Genomic DNA, 18,743 nt, shown 5'->3' on the forward strand with positions numbered 1-18,743 from the left:
ATTAGGGGGGGTGGGGATAAAGACATAGCATATATTATTACGTAACCTAACCTATGTACCCCCCCTAAACCCCAAAAAACAACAGTTTAAATATCGTATACGCAATGAAAAACCACGCTATGCATTGCATTACTCTATAGAGGTATCTTGAATTAACCCGTCAATAACGGGTTTTTCGTGACTGGTTTCTATTGCAGTATATAAAAGAGGGTAAATTTCTACCAAATCATATTATTGAGCTAGTACTGAAGTTAATAAACTATCTGATGCCTTTTTTTATGCTTACTATAAATATAGTATGAATTTCTATCATTAATGAATTTCAGCCCCCCCCCCCTATATATACCTAACCTAACCCTGAATTGGCATAGGCCTATATAGGGGGGGGGGGGGGCTGAATAACAATTCCGAAGTAAAAGATTAATTAATTCGTAATCAGCATAAAAAAATGCATCGAATGGTGTATTCACTTTTTTCCTAACTCAATAATATGATTTGGTAGAACTTTACCTAAAAGAGTACGTTTAATACAACAGTGTCTTTTTTTTAAAGAAACGAGAAAATCTATTAATTTTCGTTACACCGTCATTCAGAGCCGCATCCAGGATTTATGTTTGAAGGAGGGGGGGAACTAAAAAATCTGTTTATATGCCTTTTTACTAGGCTAGTCAGACAAAAATTCAGCAGGGGGGAGGGTACAAAGCCCCCCCCCCCCATTGATACAGCCTTGACGACATGGTCCTGTTTCTTGGGGGCACAAAGTGACGTCTAGCTGCAACTGGGGAATTACCTTGATCGGAGAAATTGCTATCAACGCTTTCTTCTTTAACCATCGTTGTTTCCCGTATTGTTTCGAGTCGGTGCATAGGAAGCAAATCCCAATTGCAATCCGAATTCAATTCTTGTCAATTAAATAAAAGATGGTGAAAGGTAAATTAAAAGAAAACGAAACTTATTGCTTTTGAAAGCGCTTATCCAACTACAAAACAACCTCCTCACATGATAGCAAACCGGCGACTAGTTTATAATGCGTAGTTCCACCCGGTATTTGGATTCTTCTGGAAGAGTGCGCATGCGCCCTGAGCTCTTGTTTGATAACAAAGACTCGTTCCATACTCAGCTGATATTTAAAAACAAACGTCAATGATGCAATATTTTCATCATCAATTTTCGCTCTATTTATTCTAAAAATTAAAATGTTACAAATTTATCATGGCTTACAGATAAAACTGGGCTTCTACATTGATTAAACTCAAAAAAAGGGTTTTCTGTGAAAAATAAAGAGCGAGTTTAAAACTTAAAATGAGTGTAAAATTAAAAGTTGTAAAATGAGCTGAAATGACTATGAATGAAGAAACGAACAGAAAACTAAAATGAAGGTAGTCCAATAAGCCTGGAATTTGGCGTGGAGAAGGAAACGTGCTGAGAAAACAATTTTTACTTCATAATATGCAGGGGCGCAGTTTGGGGGAGGGCGGCAGTTGCTCCCCCTCCATTAATGTGGAGGAAAAAACTATTATATATACCATGCACCTTGACTATCTGTATATGGGCCCCTCTTGCCCCCCCTCCCAATAAAAATGCTGGAGATTCGAAATGCTGGCCGATAATATGTAGAATATTTGTAGTGAACACGTTTTGACTGCAAGGTAATCTGTTATAGCCCCTATGTTAAGTTCTTCATCTAAGTAGAACCTGTTTCTCTGACTAATCCTAATGAAATATCACAAAATATGATGAAAATATAATACTTTAGAACCAAACTTGGGCTATATATTTGCAGATTAGTGGGGGGGGGGATAAAGTATAGTGGGCGTGTATACAAAATGTGTTAGGTAGAATTACTATGCATATTATGAAGTAAAAATTGTTTTATAACTTCACACTGTCCAAATGCTTAACCCCCACCCCCTAATCTGCAAATATATTGTCCAAATTATTTATTTCCTATCTATTCTGTCACTTGTCCTTGTTTGTTTCAAGCTAAGCTGAAAGAAACTAACGAAGAAACCGATTCTACAGTGCGTCAATGGATGAAGAACAACATATACGCTATAACACACAAGTACCGACTGTAATTCTACCATAATTTACCCCCAACCAAGGTCGTATCCAGGGGGGTTATGGGGTTTAAACCCTCCATGAAATTTTTGTCCAACTCGTAAAAATGTAACAAAAATGGGTACTGGTGCGTTATATGGTCACTTTTGTATATTGTACGAGGAAACCAGTCACGAAAAACCCGCCAGACGGGTTAATTGCAAGGGACCGCTACAGAGAAATGCAATGCAAAGCATGGTTTTCATTGCATTTACGATATTTAAACTGTTATGTTTTGGGGTTTAGGGGGGGGGGGTTTGAGGTACCTAGGTTAGGTTACGTATTTAATATATGCTATGCTTTACCCCCACCCCCCTCCCTAATGTGCAAACATATAGTCCAAATTTGTTTCTAAACTATTATATATTCGTCCTATTTTATTTCATTAGCATTAACCAAACTTGACTTTTTAGAAGTGCCCATGTAATGCACCAGTACCCAAAAATGCATATTGAAAAATTTTTGTTGAGCTTTTTACATTTTTTTACCACCCCCCCCCCCACCCGGACAGACCATGAGTACGGCTTTGCCCCTCCCGCTAGTGTGCAAATATGTAGCTCAAATTAAATATTTCCCATGTGTTTTTCCGTTTCTTGATTTAGTCACAGTTGCTTCAATTTAGGGGTACACGTATTGAAATAATAGGTGATGCATTGGAAATAAATATTTGGGCTACAAATTCGCACATTGAGAGAAGGTTGGGAGTAGAGTAAAATGGAACTGCAATTAAAATGTATTAACTACAATTTTCCTGCATATTTTGAAGTGTTTTCCAAAGGTCGTTTCCTTCTAAGCAAAGCCAATCTTAGGAAAAACACATTCATCGCCTGTTGAAGCTAAATATTCAACCATTTAGGCGGTTCCAATGTCAAAATGATGGTAATAAGCTACAGTAACAAGTAAAACACTGATGAAAACGTCTTTTTGGAGGGAGTTAATTTAAAAAAAATCAAGTTAAATCGTTCTTTTCTAAACAAGACATGTTAATATTAATGAACCTGTATGCACCATTTTTCCATACAATTTCAAATAAAATAGACACGAAAAAGCTAGTTTTAGAAAGCTCATTAAAACAAAACCAAAGCGTCCACTTAGGATAGGATTCTGCACCCCCTTAATGGTCAAAAGACAAAATTTTGTCATAAATTCTATTATGTCTGGTAATACGCATAGAACTGCTAGTAGGCCTACAATTAAAAGCCCCAATTTAGGTTACTGGAAACTTTTATTACTTTTTGCACTTATTTTTTAGCGCAAAAATAAGTATAAAATCTAGTGCAAAAATAATAACATAATTATGTTTGGTAAATAATCTCGTATGTTTGAGAAAATATTATCCATATTTTTTTCTGTTGAATTTGATAATCCTAACATAACTCTGTCCCTGAATTTCCTTAACCTACATTAGATAAAAGAGGTATTTCTAATATTAATAAATATATAACTTTTATTTAGTATATAATTTCCATAGAACAAAATATATCCAACATTACAAAGAGTGATAAAATACTAACAAATTACAAAGAGTAATTCTGGTCCAGAATCCACACAGGTAATTAGTGCAGTCTACTCGTCTTCGAAGACTTGATGTGATTCCAGTAAAATTTCTAATAAAAAAGTTTATTTGATACTTTCTCAATTTGTCTACAGTGGAAGAACATTGCTGTATTGCAGCCCAAATGTCTTTTGTATATTGTAGCTCCGAACGCTCAATTTCTGTAATTGCCAGTAGATTTTTCAAACTGCTTATCAAAATTTCTTTCTGCTTCCATAGTATTTTAAGCTTAGAAGAATCACAAACCGGGTTGCTCTTCCATTTTTCGATATTTTCGGGTATAGGTTTGTAGATCGGCTTATGTACCTTGGCTTTTCCATTCCCCATTGTAGGTTGTTTCGGAAAATTCAACTGTGATTCAGATACGTAGCTATGGACCACATATGTCTGTAGATAATTTCTGAAATTTCTAGCTCTTTGTCACTTTTCTGTTCTAGAAAACTGGATACTAAATTCCAAGCCTATTTTGAAAATCTGAGCTGTCTCATCGTTCTAACAATCACCTTCATTATTTTTGTAAGAACGCAGTCCAAATTGGAAAGGTTCTTCACCAATACGGATGGATCCCAAGATTAACAGGACCAAGTGGTGACTGCTTCAAACATATAATCCAATGGTTCATCTTCAACTTCAGGTGGGACGTATCCATCAGTATAGAAATAATTCGTGTGTCCAATGATGTAGCAGAACCAAGGTCAATGACGGTAACATTGTATGATTCATCAAGATTAGCCTACATTGTCACATTTAACGTCTTTGTATGCAATACCAGTATCTTCCATTCTCCAAGACGGCACTGATGACTGACTATTTGCGTAAAAACGAGGCAGCTGTGAATTCATCGTGACTTCTATACTCTTCAATGCACTCGCGCAGCGTCATTGAAGTTTCGTCACATTCCGTTATTATGCAATATCCCTCTTTCTTCACATAATAGTCGAGTATTTTTAGACATCCGTCGATATCCCTCACTTTATCTAAGAAGTAAAATTCATCTGGCACCAATTCGCCTTTCTTTAGCTTTCCGAGGTAAGAGGTTTTATCATTGATAAATATTGCAGCTACTTTCTTCGAGCCACGCTGTCTTACTGCAAAAACCTTTCCTTGGGCACCTTCACCAAGAACTGTATCTGTTAAAATATACTTGTTATAAAACCAACTGACTCCTTTTTTTAAATAGCGACATACTATTCATAAACGTGATTTTGCTATTCATAGACTTTCACTAATGAGGTGATTTGAGTCTAGGCTTTTAATGTTAATTAATTAAAAAAAAAACTTTCCGAAAAATAAGTTTTTCAAAGAAAAATAAAGGTCATTTTAAACTTAAGCTCAGGATATACAAATACCTTTTAAAATACAAACTCAAAACGACCAGAAATTACTATTAAAGAATAAATGAAACCCAAAACGAACAGAAATTAAATAAACAATCATAGCAAAAAAAATACAACAAGTAATAATATAAATGAATAAATAGATCTGAAAGCGAGTAATGCTTCGATTGAATATGAAAATCAAGCTTAAAACGAAAACAAATATTTTGCTATTAAAGTATAAATGAAACTTGAAACGAACAGAAATTAAATAAACAATCAATGCGAACAAACATACAATATATATTAATGTAAATGAATAAATAAATCTTAAAACGAGTGAAACTTAAATTGAATATGTAAATCAAGTTTGAATCCAATAAAAATAACTACAAACAAGAGTTTGGGTATCGCCTCACTGCAGAAGCCTAAACCCTACTGCGTCACTGGCGCTTTACTGAAAACAATTCTTTGAAATATTTTCACTTTTGTAACTTTAAGAAATCAAAAATTAATTAAGATTTTAGGGAATAAATATCAGCATATGTATACTAAATTGACAATGCACATTTTTTTTCAGTAAACTCATTTGATTTTTTTTTCTGTAAAGTACAAATTATATTCTGGCTTTTAGAAAGCATAGGGGTTTTGAACCCTACTCACATTAATTTATGCTCGTTTTGAGTTTGACTCTAATATTTATTTTAATTTTTGTTCGCTTTGGGTTTCATTTATTTATTGATACTGATTTGGGGTAGTTGTATGCTTTGTAGATTATATGATAGTCCGGACGCCAGGTGTTGAAAATGTGAACCATACCACGACGGAATGGGGCTGCTACGAGAATTAGCCTACCCTCCACCCTTAAATTGACCATGCGGATTCAAAAATACCAATGGCACTTGCTTGCGAGTGGTGGAACACTCCGAAACATGACATTTTATTATATTTTGGTGTTTCATGCAAGAAAATGCATGTTCCAAAAAGTTTGAGGTGCAGTTTTCCGCTTAAATAGAAATGTCTAGAAGCCATAGAATGTTTACATAACAAACTAACACGATTAGTTGCAAAAAATGGCAGAGTTAAAAAAATGGCAAAACTATATGAGTCTTGAACAGTCTTGGAAAGTATAAACAAAATCAAATTGAATATTAGATATATAATTATATTAATTGTTGAAAGATCCATCAGTTCAAGATTTTTTTTCAGTGTAATCTTTATTTTCATTTTCAATGCTGTAAGAACTGGAAAATAATAAATTTGTAATATACGAGTAATTCGTTTTCAGTGAAGTACCAATGACGCAGAAGGCTTTAGTTTTTTACAGTTAAAGAAGGGGGCAGCATCCAAATTTTGCTTGGAGTGAAACTATATTTGTCTTGACCAATCTTGAAAAGAACTAATAAATTAAACTGAATATTTCATGCATAATGATATTAATTGCTAAAAGCTCATCAGTACAAAATTTTACTGTAATTTTAATATTTATTTTCAATATTAAGTGCAAAAGAAAACATTTGTAATATAATTCGTTTTCAGTAAAGCGCCAATGACGCAGTAGGTTTTAGGCTTCTGCTGTGAGGCGATACCCAAAATCTTGTTTGTAGTTATTTTTATTCGATTCAAACTTGATTTGCATATTCAATTTAAGATTCACTCGTTTTTCAAATTTATTTATTCATTTACATCAATATATATTGTATGTTTGTTCGCATTGATTGTTTATTTAATTTCTGTTCGTTTTTAAGTTTCATTTTTACTTTAATAGCAAAATATTTGTTTTCGTTATAAGCTTGATTTTCATATTCAATTTAAGCATTAATCGCTTTAAGATTTATTTATTCATTTATATTATTACTTGTTGTATGTTTTTTCGCTATGATTGTTTATCTAATTTCTGTTCGTTTTGGGTTTCATTTATTCTTTAATAGTAATTTCTGGTCGTTTTGAGTTTGAATTTTAACAGGTATTCGGTATCAACTGAGCTTAAGTTTAAAATGGCCTTTACTTTTCTTTGAAAAACTTATTTTTCGGAAAGTTTTTTTTAATTAATTTTTGTTTGTTTTTGATTGCAAAAAGTTTCAAGTTTTCATGGCATGGGGGGGGTGCTTACTGTCCGATTATTCTTGACTTTAAAACACGGATATAGAATTTTCAATTTATATCGAAAGAGATTTTTTTCAAAGTGTATACGATTACCTCTTTGATAAAAAACTGATATATGAACAGTAGACAGCTTGCATAACTTGTGGAGATCGATTGACAACAATGATTGGATTAAAAGAATGGCTTCAATAAGGGAATTTAGACCATTTCACTTGCTGACACAAAGGGATCACGAATGTTTGGAATTGACCTTAATAGGAATTTGTGTGCCAAAGCAATTTTGCATCTATCACAGAGTATGTATTTTAACCTTATAATTGGATAATTATAATAGATTTCCAATGTGTTCTTCCCATACAAAACCCCTTCCCATAAGTTATAAACCCCCCTTAATAAGTTATGCCCCCGGGCATTACTTACAACGCCTACCCCTGGGGCCTGGTGGGCTGTGTCGACACCGGAGTTTTTTGTTATCAGAACTTTTAACTATTTTAACAAAATGTCTATCTCAAAAGTTTTATCTGATGCATTTAGGGCGTGGAAGAGGGAGAGGGGCTAGTTGCCCTTCAATCTCTTTTGACTCTTAAAAAGTGAACATGAACTTTCAATTTTCAATCAAATGAGCCCTCTCTAAAGTTTATACGAGCATCCCTTCCATAAGAAATGATATGAAGGATTTAGAGAATCCTTAAATTACAACCCTTGCCCTGAGGGCTTTGGGGGAGTTCTAATCCTCAAAGACCTTATTTCCAGAACTTAAAACTAAGTTTAATAAAATGGCTGTCTTAAAATTTTGATTGGATGTGTTTATGGAAAAAGTGGGCGTGAGGGGGGTTAGGTGCTCTCAAATCACTTTCGACTATTACAAAGGGCACTAGCCCTCGGAATCTCCAATCGAATGAGCCTTTTTTGAAGTTTCTACGACACCGCCTTCTATAAAAACCTTATATGCCCCCGGGGCATAACTTAAAACCCTTGCCTTGAGGGTTGTGGGGGATTGTCCTCCTCAAAAACATATTTTCTACTGGAAATCAACTACGCTGAACGAAATGGCTATCTGGATGTGTTTGGGGGAATGATGGGCGTGGGGGGGGGGGGGGGGGGGGGCTTAGTTGCCCTCCAATCAACATTCGACTATTAAAAAAGTCACTAGTCCTTTGAATTCCCAATCGAATGAGCCTGTTTTGAAGTTTCTACGACAAAGCCTTCTATAAAACCTGATATGCCCACAGGACATAACTTAAAAATCTTGCCCTGAGGGTTGTGGGGGAGTTTCATCCTAAAAAATATATTTTCTATCTGGAAATCAACTATACCGAACAAAAATGGCTATCTCAAAATTTTGATTGGATGTGTTTGGGGTAATGATGGGCGTAGGGGGGGGCTAGTAGCCCTCCAATCACTTTTGACTATTAAAAAGGGCACTATCTATGACAACGCCTTCTATAAAAACCTCATATACCCCCAGGGCATATCTTAAAACCCTTGTCCTGAAGGTTCTGGGGGAGTGTCCTTCTCAAAAACATATTTTCTATCAGGAAATCAACTACGCTGAACAAAATGGCTATCTCAAAATTTTTATTGGATGTGTTTGGGGAAATGATGGGCGTTGGGGGAGGGGGCTAGTTGAACTCGAATCACTTTCGACTATTAAAAAGGGCACTAGCCCTTTAATTTCCAATCGAATGAGCCTGTTTTGAAGTTTCTACGACATCGCCTTCTATAAAAACCTTATATGCTCCCAGGGCGTAACTTAAAACCCTTGCCCAGAGGGTTGTGGGGGAGTGCCCTCCTCAAAAATATATTTTCTATCTGGAAATCCACTACGCTGAAAAAAATGGCTATCTGAAAATTTTGATTGGATGTGTTTGGGGAAATGATGGGCTTGGGGGGGAGGGGGAATGGAGCCAGTTACACTCCAACCACTTTTGACTATTAAAAAGGGCACTAGCCCTTTAATTTCCAACCGAATGAGTATGTTTTGAAGTTGCTACGACAACGCTTTCTATAAAAACCATATATGCCCCCAGGGCATAACTTTAAACTTGCCCCGAAGGTTGTAGGAGAGTATCCTCCCCAAAAATATATTTTCTATCTGGAAATCAACTACGCTGAACAAAATGGCTAACTCAAAATTTGGTTGGGTGTGTTTGGGGGAATGATGGGCGTGGGGGGGGGGCTAGTTGCCCTCCAATCACTTTCGACTATTAAAAAGGGCACTATACCTTTAATTTCCAATCGAAGGAGCCTGTTTTGAAGTTTCTACGACAACGCCTTCTATAAAAAATCTTATATGCCCCCAGGGCATATCTTAAAACCCTTGCCATGAAGGTTGTGGGGGGGTGTCCTCCTCAAAAACATATTTTTTATCTATCTGGAAATCAACTACGCTGAACAAAATGGCTATCTGAAAATTTTGATTGGATGTGTTTGGGGAGATGATTGGCGTGGAGGGGGGAGGGGGGCTAGTTACACTCCAATCCCTGTCGACTATTAAAAAGGGCGCTAGGGTTCTATAAAAACCTTATATGCCCCCAGGTCATAACTTAATACCCTTTCTCTGAGGGTTGTGGGGGAGTATCCTCCTCAAAAATAATTTTCTATCTGGATATCAACTACTCTGAACAAAATGGCTACCTTAAAATTTTGGTTGGTTGTGTTTGGGGGAATGATGGGCGTGGGGGGGGGGCTAGTTGCCCTCCAATCATTTTCAACTATTAAAAAGGACACTAGCCCTTTAATTTCCAATCGAATGAGCCTGTTTTGAAGTTTCTACGACAACGCCTTCTATAAAAACCTTATATGCCCCCAGGGCATATCTTAAAACCCTTGCCCTGAGGGTTGTGGGGGAGTGTCCTCCTCAAAAATATATTTTTTATCTATCTGGAAATCAACTACGCTGAACAAAATGGCTATCTGAAAATTTTGATTGGATGTGTTTGGGGAGATGATTGGCGTGGAGGGGGGGAGGGGGCTAGTTACACTCCAATCATTTTCGACTATTAAAAAGGGCGCTAGCTCTTTAATTTCCAATCACATGAGCCTGTTTTGACGTTTCTACGACAACGTCTTCTATAAAAACCTTATATACCCCCAGGGCATAACTTAATACCCTTGCCCTGAGGGTTGTGGGGGAGTATCCTCCTCAAAAATATATTTTCTATCTGGAAATCAACTACGCTGAACAAAATGTTTATCTTAAAATTTTGATTGGATGTATTGGGGGGACTTATGGGCGTGGGGGGGGCTAGTTGCCCTCCAATCAGTTTTGACTATTAAAAAGGGCACTAGAACTCTCGATTTCCAATCGAATGAGCCCCCTTTGAAGTTTCTACGATGACCCCTTCCATATGAAGTGTCTCTGGGAAAAAATAATAATAAATAAATAATAAAACATTGGAGCCGTATGGCCTTTACTATAGGCAACGCTACAGCGTTGCCTCTGATAAACATCAAATCATAAGAGTTGCCGAGATCTGGTACTAAACCCAAGATACAAATATACATATACCCCCTCCCCTAAAAAAAACAGTCTGCTTTATGTATTAGAAGCATGGTTGCCAAAAGGAGAAACGCAGGAGATCAAAGAGATAAAAAGCGAAGTAATCACAGCCAGTGAAAAACGAGATAAAATGCATATATTTCGGTCCGGATCTTCGCTCAACAGTCATCAATGCAGAATTAAGAAGAAAAGAATATACAGATTAAGCCGATTATTTTTAAATCTCTTTTCTATACTGAAGGCCAAATTGACCTTTCAATCACGTGCAAAAAATTTCTATGGGGAAGGAAGCCGGATTTTATTTTCCTGTTAGGAAAATAAAACCTGGCCCCGATTTTGCTTTCTTAACAAATGCACCATTTCTCTCAGGTTCGTAAACAAGGGGAGAAGAATTGTTGGACCCAGCCCTTCTGCCTAGAGTTTCTAGATTCTTGAGAAAGTTCTGACCAAATTAATTAGTCTATTAGGAACCAAGCACAGATTTAATGAGACAATATATATTTCTGAAAAATTTCTATCACAAGCTCAACAAGGCCGAATTCGCAAGAAAATGGTAAGGGTGATTGACATTCAGAAACAACAAAAATTAAAATAACAATTTCTTAAACGACATAATATCGATATACTGATGCAAAAACTGGTGATATACATTGAGCAACTTCTGGACAAGTTCTGTTGAAGTTATCCTTGATCAATGAAATTTTCAGGAACCCCACGTTTTAGAAGTCTCTTATTTTTGGTATTCCCTTTTTTTTACAAAAAATGTCCCTCTCCTAGATTTTCAGACACTAGATTTTTCTAGATAATCTCCTAGATTTTTTTTTATCTTCAATAAAATATTAAAATATCACTACCACCATCTATTTCTAACTTATAACCCTTGACAGACCTCGTAATTTTTTCATATAGGGTGGAATGTTGCTGGTTGAGACAGGGTTAGGTTAACACAAAAACTATTTCTAAACTATGCACATGCGCAGTCTCGGCGGGCGACTGAAAACAAGTCACTAGTGGCGCAACTTTCTGTGGTTAAAATAACTGAAAAGTAATTGTTTTACTTGACCTATTTTAAGTTGGGTTTTATTCAAATATTACCACCCTTCCTGAGAAAAAGAAAACATCTACGCGCCTGGCTATTGGTTTTTATCAAGTAGCTACGATATACATTTTTTTTTAAGAGCAATCATAGGCAGCGCCATCGCGCTGCCTAAGTAAAGAACGATGTTGGCACAATGTATTATTATTTTTTTGTTTTTTTTCCATACCAGGGCACTTCGTATCAAAGGAGTTGTCGCAGAAACTTCGAAAAGGGCTCATTCGATTGGAAATTGGAGTCGCTAGTGCCCTATTTAATAGTCGAAAGTGATTGGAGGGCAACTAGCCCCCCTCCCACCCCCATCATACCCCCAAACACATCCAAACAAAATTTTGAGATAGCCAATTTGTTCAGCGTAGTTGATTTCCGAATAGAAATTATGTTTTAGAGGAGGACACTCTCCCACAGCCCTCAGGGCAAGGGTTTTAAGTTATGCCCTGGGGGCATATAAGAACGACGTTGGCACAATGAATTAATTTTTTTCCTTTAGAGCAGGGCACTTCGTATCGAAGAAGTTGTTGTAGAAACTTCAAAAAGGGCTCATTCAATTTGAAATTGAAGTGGCTTGTGCCCTTTTTAATAGTCAAAAGTGATTGGAGGGCAACTAACACCCCTTCCACGCCCACCATTTCCCGAAACACACCCAATCAAAATTTTGAGATAGCCATTTTGTTCAGTATAGTTGACTTCCAGACAGAAATTATGTTTTTGAGGAGGACACTCCCTCACAGCAATCAGGGCAAGGGTTAGAAGTTATGCCCTGGAGGCATATAAGATTTTTATAGAAGGCGTTGTCGTAGAAACTTCAAAAAAGGCACATTCGATTGAAAATTCAAAGGGCTAGTGCCCTTTATAATAGTCGAAAGTGATTGGAGGGCAACTAACACCCCTCTAACACCCACCTTTTCCCCAAACATATCCAATAAAAATTTTGCGATAGCCATTTTATTCGACGTAGTTTTAAGTTCTGGAAATTAGGTCTTTGAGGATGACAACCCCCCACAGCCCTCAGGGCAAGGGTTGTAAGTTATGCCCAGGGGGTATAAAACGTTTTTATAGAACGCGTTGTCGTAGAAACTTCAAAAAGGGCTCATTCGATTGGAAATTGAAATGGCTAGTGCCCTTTTTAATAGTCGCAAGTGATTGGAAGGCAACTAACACCCCTTCCACACCCCTTCATAAGCTTTGCCCTGGGGGCATATAAGGTTTTTATTGAAAGTGTTGTTGTAGAAACTTCAAAAGAGCCCATTTGATTGGAAATTGGAAGGGCTAGTGCCATTTTTAATAGCTGAAAGTGATTGGGGAGCGACTAACCCCCCTCTCATCCCCACCATTTCTCCAAACACATCCAATCAAAATTTTGAGATAGCCATTTTGTTTAACGTAGCTGAAAGTTCTGGAAATTAGCTCTTAGAGGATGACAACCACCCTAACAGCCCTTAGGGCAAGGGTTGTAACTTATGCCCTGGGGGCATATAAGGTGTTTATAGAAAGCGTTGTCATTTCAAAAAGGGCTCATTCGATTGGAAATCGAAAGGCCTAGTGCCCTTTTTAATAGTCGAAAGTGATTGGAAGACTTGACATTTTTATAGTAAAGATCGATGTGGGTATAATGTATTATTTTTGTTGTTGTTTTTGTTTAGACCAGGGTACTTCGTATCGAATGAGTTGTCGTGGGAACTTCAAAAAGGGCTCATTCGATTGAAAATAGCCCTTTTTAATAGTCGAAGGTCATTGGAGGGCAACTAATCCCCCTCCCACGCCCACCCTCCCATTTCCCCATTATGTTTAAAAACTAAATGTTCCCTTAAGATTAAATCAAAATGCACAGTGCCAATGCTAATACCCAATAAGGCATCTCAGCAGTACCCCAAGAACGACTGAGGGTATTGTGTTCAAACTTTTGGGGCTACTTCTGCTCTTAAAATTTAACCAAATCAAAATAGCGTAAGTGCATCCAAGCTATCGAAGAAAGTAGACAGATTTTTTTGCGAATGGTATCAAGTTTACCATTTCAGGTCAACTAGAGGAGGTATGGAACTGTGGAGCTATGGAGAGGAGGTATTAAACACAACTATTTGTGTCCAGATTTTTAAAAGGGTGTATGTTGTTAAAAATTGCTGAAAATTTTTCTCCAGCATACAAATAGCAGCGTAAACTATAAATTCTAAAAAAAAAACGAAAAGATTTAATGTGTTATTTTCTTTTTCCCTGAAAAGACTATGTCAATATAAAACGAAGAGAATTTAATTAAAAAAAACTTTTTCCACAAAATAAGTTTTTCAAAGAAAAGTAAAGAACTCCATTAAACAAAAAATGAGAAAAAATATAATCAATTGTTCTACAAAGCGTGAAACTATCGCAAATCAGCATCGATAAATAAATGAAAACCAGAACGAACAGAAATTACAATAGATAATCGATTCAAACTAAAAAAGAGCAGAAATTAATATAAGTTGGGCTCAAAACCCGTATGCCTTCCCAAGGCTAGAACAAAATTTGCACCTACCTGAAAAAATATAAATGTTTTTACTTTTATAACTTTAATAAATCAAATAATATATATATATATATATATATATATATATATATATATATATATATATATATATATATATATATATATATATATATATATATATATATATATATATATATATATATATATATATATATATATATATATATATATATATATATATAAATATATATATATGATATATATATATATATATATATATATATATATATATATATATATATATATATATATATATATATATATATATATATATATATATATATATATATATATATATATATAAAATAATAGACCTTGGGAAGGCATAGGGGTTTTGAGCACAATTTATATTAATTTCTGCTCTTTTTTAGTTTGACTCGATTATCTATTGTAATTTCTGTTCGTTTTGGGTTTCATTTATTTATCGATGCTGATTTGTGGTAGTTTCACGCTTGGTAGATTATTTGATTTTATTTTTGCTCTTTTTTTGTTTAATGGAGTTCTTTACTTTTCTTTGAAAAAGTTATTTTGTAGAAAAAGTTTTTTTTAATTAATTTCTCTAAATTCCAACCGCTCATATATGTATACGTTTGCAAAAGAAACAAACAAAAAACAGTTTAATTAATTAGGTAGCAAGGACCAAGCTGAGATTAGGGAAGGGCGGTAGGCAGGGACGTACGCAGGGGGGCCTCAAGGCCCGGGCCCCCCCCCCCGAAATCTCACGATTTTTTTCATTTTCCCATAATTTTCTGATTTTTCTCACAGAATAATGGGTTTGAAGGATTTGGCCCCCCCGAAACAAATTGGGCCCCCCCCCCTGAAACAAATCCCTGCGTACGTGCCTGGCGGTAGGGCACACGTACTAGGTCGATGATACTTAGCTAATTGATCTACGAGCTAAATTGGGCCTCGGGAAGGTTTCTTAAAGTTACTTACAGTATCCAATGCCGCCAATTCACAAAAACTAGGGGGGAGTGTATTTTCTGATGTCCGGGGGAGCAAAATTGTCACTTTAATGTCGTCAATGAAAATACTAACGAAGATGTTTTTCAATGAAACATCTCAGAAAATGGAATTATTCACAATCATGAGAGGAGGGCAAATAAATCTGGGGGGCGCAGCCCCCCCCCCCCATAGCACCACTGACACATTCTCGCACTTTTGACAATAAAAACACGTTTAACGGCCATCACAGCTGCGAACGCTCCTCCTCCACCCCAGTCTATTCGAAGCTTCTCTATTTAAACCCTCTGAAGAAGTTCCAATTCCCTTTAAATCTTTCTTATGACCTATTACCATCCCATTTAAGGACGACCTGCTTTTCATTTGGTCTTAAGTGGATGGCCGAAAAGGATGCCCTTTGGGAACCAATCATTTTTCAAGGATCATTTTTCAGCCACAAAACGCGTCTTAGCTACCTCAACCTTTCTCTCACTATAGCCCTAGAAATTGGGGTAATACCACATTTTTTGTACAGCTTACTGTTTCAAACACGGTCCGAGAATTGAGTTATTCGTTGACAATTTCTCTGAAAACATCTAATAAATCCTCCTACGTCTTCCAAAACAGCCACTTCGCAGACTTATCTTCTTATTCTTCCAAACTATTTTCAACTGTAGGTCTTGGCTAATCTACTTTTAACATCTGTACTGCATCCACCATCTTCACTAATAATACTACCCAGGTAAATAAAGCTACCCACCTGAACAATCGTCTCCTTTTCCAAAATCACCTCGTCACCTTTATTCGTAGTCTCAGCGACTTAAGACTCCTTAACAATATCTTCCATCCGCGTTTGATTTTTTTGTTTCTTAATTAGCGCTCACTACTTCCACAAAGTGTAAAACAGCATAATGAAGACATCTTTTATTGATCGCAATTCTACCCTCTCCCCCTCTTATGTGACATGTAAGCTCTCTGTATCTTCAATCCCCCTTGAAATAAAATCGCCTCCTCCTAAGGTACAAACGTCCCAATTGAGTTCCACAAGTCTAGACCTTTATCTAGAAAGTAAGCAAAGAAAATTCCCCTAGTCCTTAAAAAGTCCATAAACTTAAGAAGTCCTTAAAAAATCCATAAACTGTTTAACTTTGATCTGCAACAAATAGATAGAATAATAGATCATTTTGATTGAATAAATATTTCTTCTTTTTTTTAGCTGAACCGCTTTCACAGCAGGCCTTTTAACTTAAATAAAATGTTCATCAACTCAGATACCTTCATACTAGGACAACACTTTTGCGCAATGTAAGTGCATGGAATACATTTCAGTCAGATTTATAATACAAAAAAAAATTGAGCTTGAATTGACAGCATTGCAGGTCTTCTGTTTCATCACTCATTCCCTAAAAAATTTAGTTTATTGAGTGAGACTAAATCCTGATTGCCTGAGCATTACACCTCAGAAATTAGGTTAAACCAAGGAGATATCTGATCAATTCCCAGACTTCAGCAGTCGAATGAACAGGGTAAATAACCAGTAAGTTAACCTCAAAACTGAAGAAGTGCAGGCAATGCATTATGAAACAGGCGGGTCAATCAGCATATATAAAAAATACATTACTTACCTTCATCACAGATATATTCTTTAGCAATGGATACACCTGCCAACTCCTCAGAGCAAAAAACACCAGAGTCTTTACACTCACTTGCAGATCCACCTGTTTTTCCACAACTCATTGGTTTGGGCAAATCCTTATCCAATGAAAGGTTCTCCATTGCAGCTTCAACATCCATCTACAGAGAAAACCCCAATAGTTTCAAATGAACACAGATATAGCAAACAAGAGAGTAGGGGGAGGGGGAGCTGAACATCTTAAACTTTTTATCATGTCCAAAAGATACTTTTTGTAATTGAGTTCCTTAAACTCCAGAAACATAGAATGACAATTTAGTGTGAGTCTGGACCTTGGACATTAGTTGAACTACAGCCAACTTCAAGTGCTTACCGCTCCGTCATCATAGCTACTCCAATCGTTTTACACTTGAACTCTGAAAATCTTATCTTGTGTCAATCTGATAATTGACTTAATGTCAAAGAAGTAAACTTTTGATGTGCTGGCCTTGGCAGAACCACACAGATATACAATTGACTTTACTGCATTTAAGTCAGCTACCATAATTCTATTTTTGAATGCACTCTTTGTTCTACCCATAACAGAACTGAAGAGTGTGGTGTCCAATGAATTCACTCAGATTCTAAGACACCATCAAGGCCGTATCCAGGATTTTTTTGGAGAAGGGAGTACAAAACATTTTACAAAACACATCAAAACTTGTTTTTTTTTCAAAAGTAACTTTTTGTAACTTTTTTGCAAGATGGACACTAATTTCAGGGGATAAAGGGTTAAAACCTGGTAACACCCCATCTGAAGATGGCCTTGGACACCATTGTAGTCTTGTGGAATAGCAAACATAAGAAAAACAGGTCATGACAAGTAAAATTGTATACAATGGGTTACAAGAATACCCATAATAAAAAGGTTGTAATGCACCTGAAAAAATTGTGACTAAAATGTAACGTTTTAAATTCCCCATAACAATTATTGACCTGTGTGGCCACATTTCCAAAGGGGAAAGGAAACATTATATATGAAAGACAAGTTCACACTAGCAGTAACAAATATCAAAACTTTCATGAATACTGACATTTACTAACTGAAATTTCTTAGGCAGGGGCCAATGGTTAAAGAGGGGGGGGGTATATACCAGTGCAATGAATATACCAAATTAGAAAAAATTGGCTATCTTACTAGCAGATTTAAATTCTTGAATGAGCATGGCTTTTAAAGTTAGGCTTAAAAGAGGTTCACTATATAAAATACTTATTTGTGAGCACATCTGTTCCAAAGAGGGGATGATTCAACATGAAATTTGAAATAAGCATAAATAGATACAGGCCAAATATTGAGGAATCTCCCCAAGCATCCCACTTTCTAAAGCTATAATGAGAGAAAGGATGAGATGGCTAGGGCACATTCTGCAGATAAAGGATGACAGATTGCTAAAGGTTTTCCTTTTTGCCAACCATCTTGGGCAAAATGGAAAGCCGGTTGTCTGCAGTTTGAAGGAGGGAGGATATAAAGAGGGGGACTTTGAATAGATTGGAAAAAAGGAGGAGCATGCGTAGCTGTGTTGGCCTCAGGTGGATTGTTGCTGCAGTGAGTTGTTAGTAGTAGTAGCAGTAGTAATTGTATAGTAGTCACTACTAGACTCCAAATTGGAATTATGCTAGGAAACCCAGACAAGCTGGATATTCCATTTGTAAAATAGAATTTGTTCCGCCACAATGACATGTCAGTTTCTTTGCTATATTTACTAGAAGTCTCAACTTATCTTGAAGAAAAAGGCCTTACAACAGGCTGATCCAAGGATAGAATAATATTTGAGATAAGATAATATTAACTTCTGAAAGGCTATCACAGCTCTGACTGAGCCAAATTTGCATGTTAAAAAAAAACTTTGAGTCTAGGGTATGAATTAAACAATGTCACACAAAAATATGTCACACAAAATATGACAAAAAAAACTATGTCACACAGTCAACA

At 36.2% G+C, this 18,743-nt stretch overlaps 1 protein-coding gene and 1 pseudogene across 2 annotated transcripts in view; both read right to left on the reverse strand.

Annotated features, from left to right (window-relative positions):
• Lk6 (MAPK interacting serine/threonine Lk6 kinase) overlaps window positions 1-16,937 on the reverse strand; it is a 77,055-nt gene extending 60,118 nt beyond the window's left edge. Inside the window, exon 1 of one of the 2 annotated variants that reach the window (XM_089107146.1) lies at window positions 16,764-16,937. In XM_089107146.1, the coding sequence (XP_088963272.1) occupies window positions 16,764-16,932 (169 nt within the window). In that variant the 5' untranslated portion in view covers window positions 16,933-16,937. Of the gene's footprint in view, window positions 1-790; window positions 1,020-16,763 lie in introns of those variants that run through there. The other variant, XM_089107147.1, reaches the window with a different exon arrangement.
• Window positions 980-15,571, reverse strand: LOC148939240 (uncharacterized; annotated as a pseudogene).
• Window positions 16,938-18,743: the final 1,806 nt, after the last annotated feature.

Source organism: Artemia sp. Qi Xiang Cuo, chromosome 21, assembly GCF_049724085.1.
Source record: "Artemia sp. Qi Xiang Cuo chromosome 21, ASM4972408v1, whole genome shotgun sequence".
NCBI lineage: Eukaryota > Metazoa > Arthropoda > Branchiopoda > Anostraca > Artemiidae > Artemia > Artemia sp. Qi Xiang Cuo.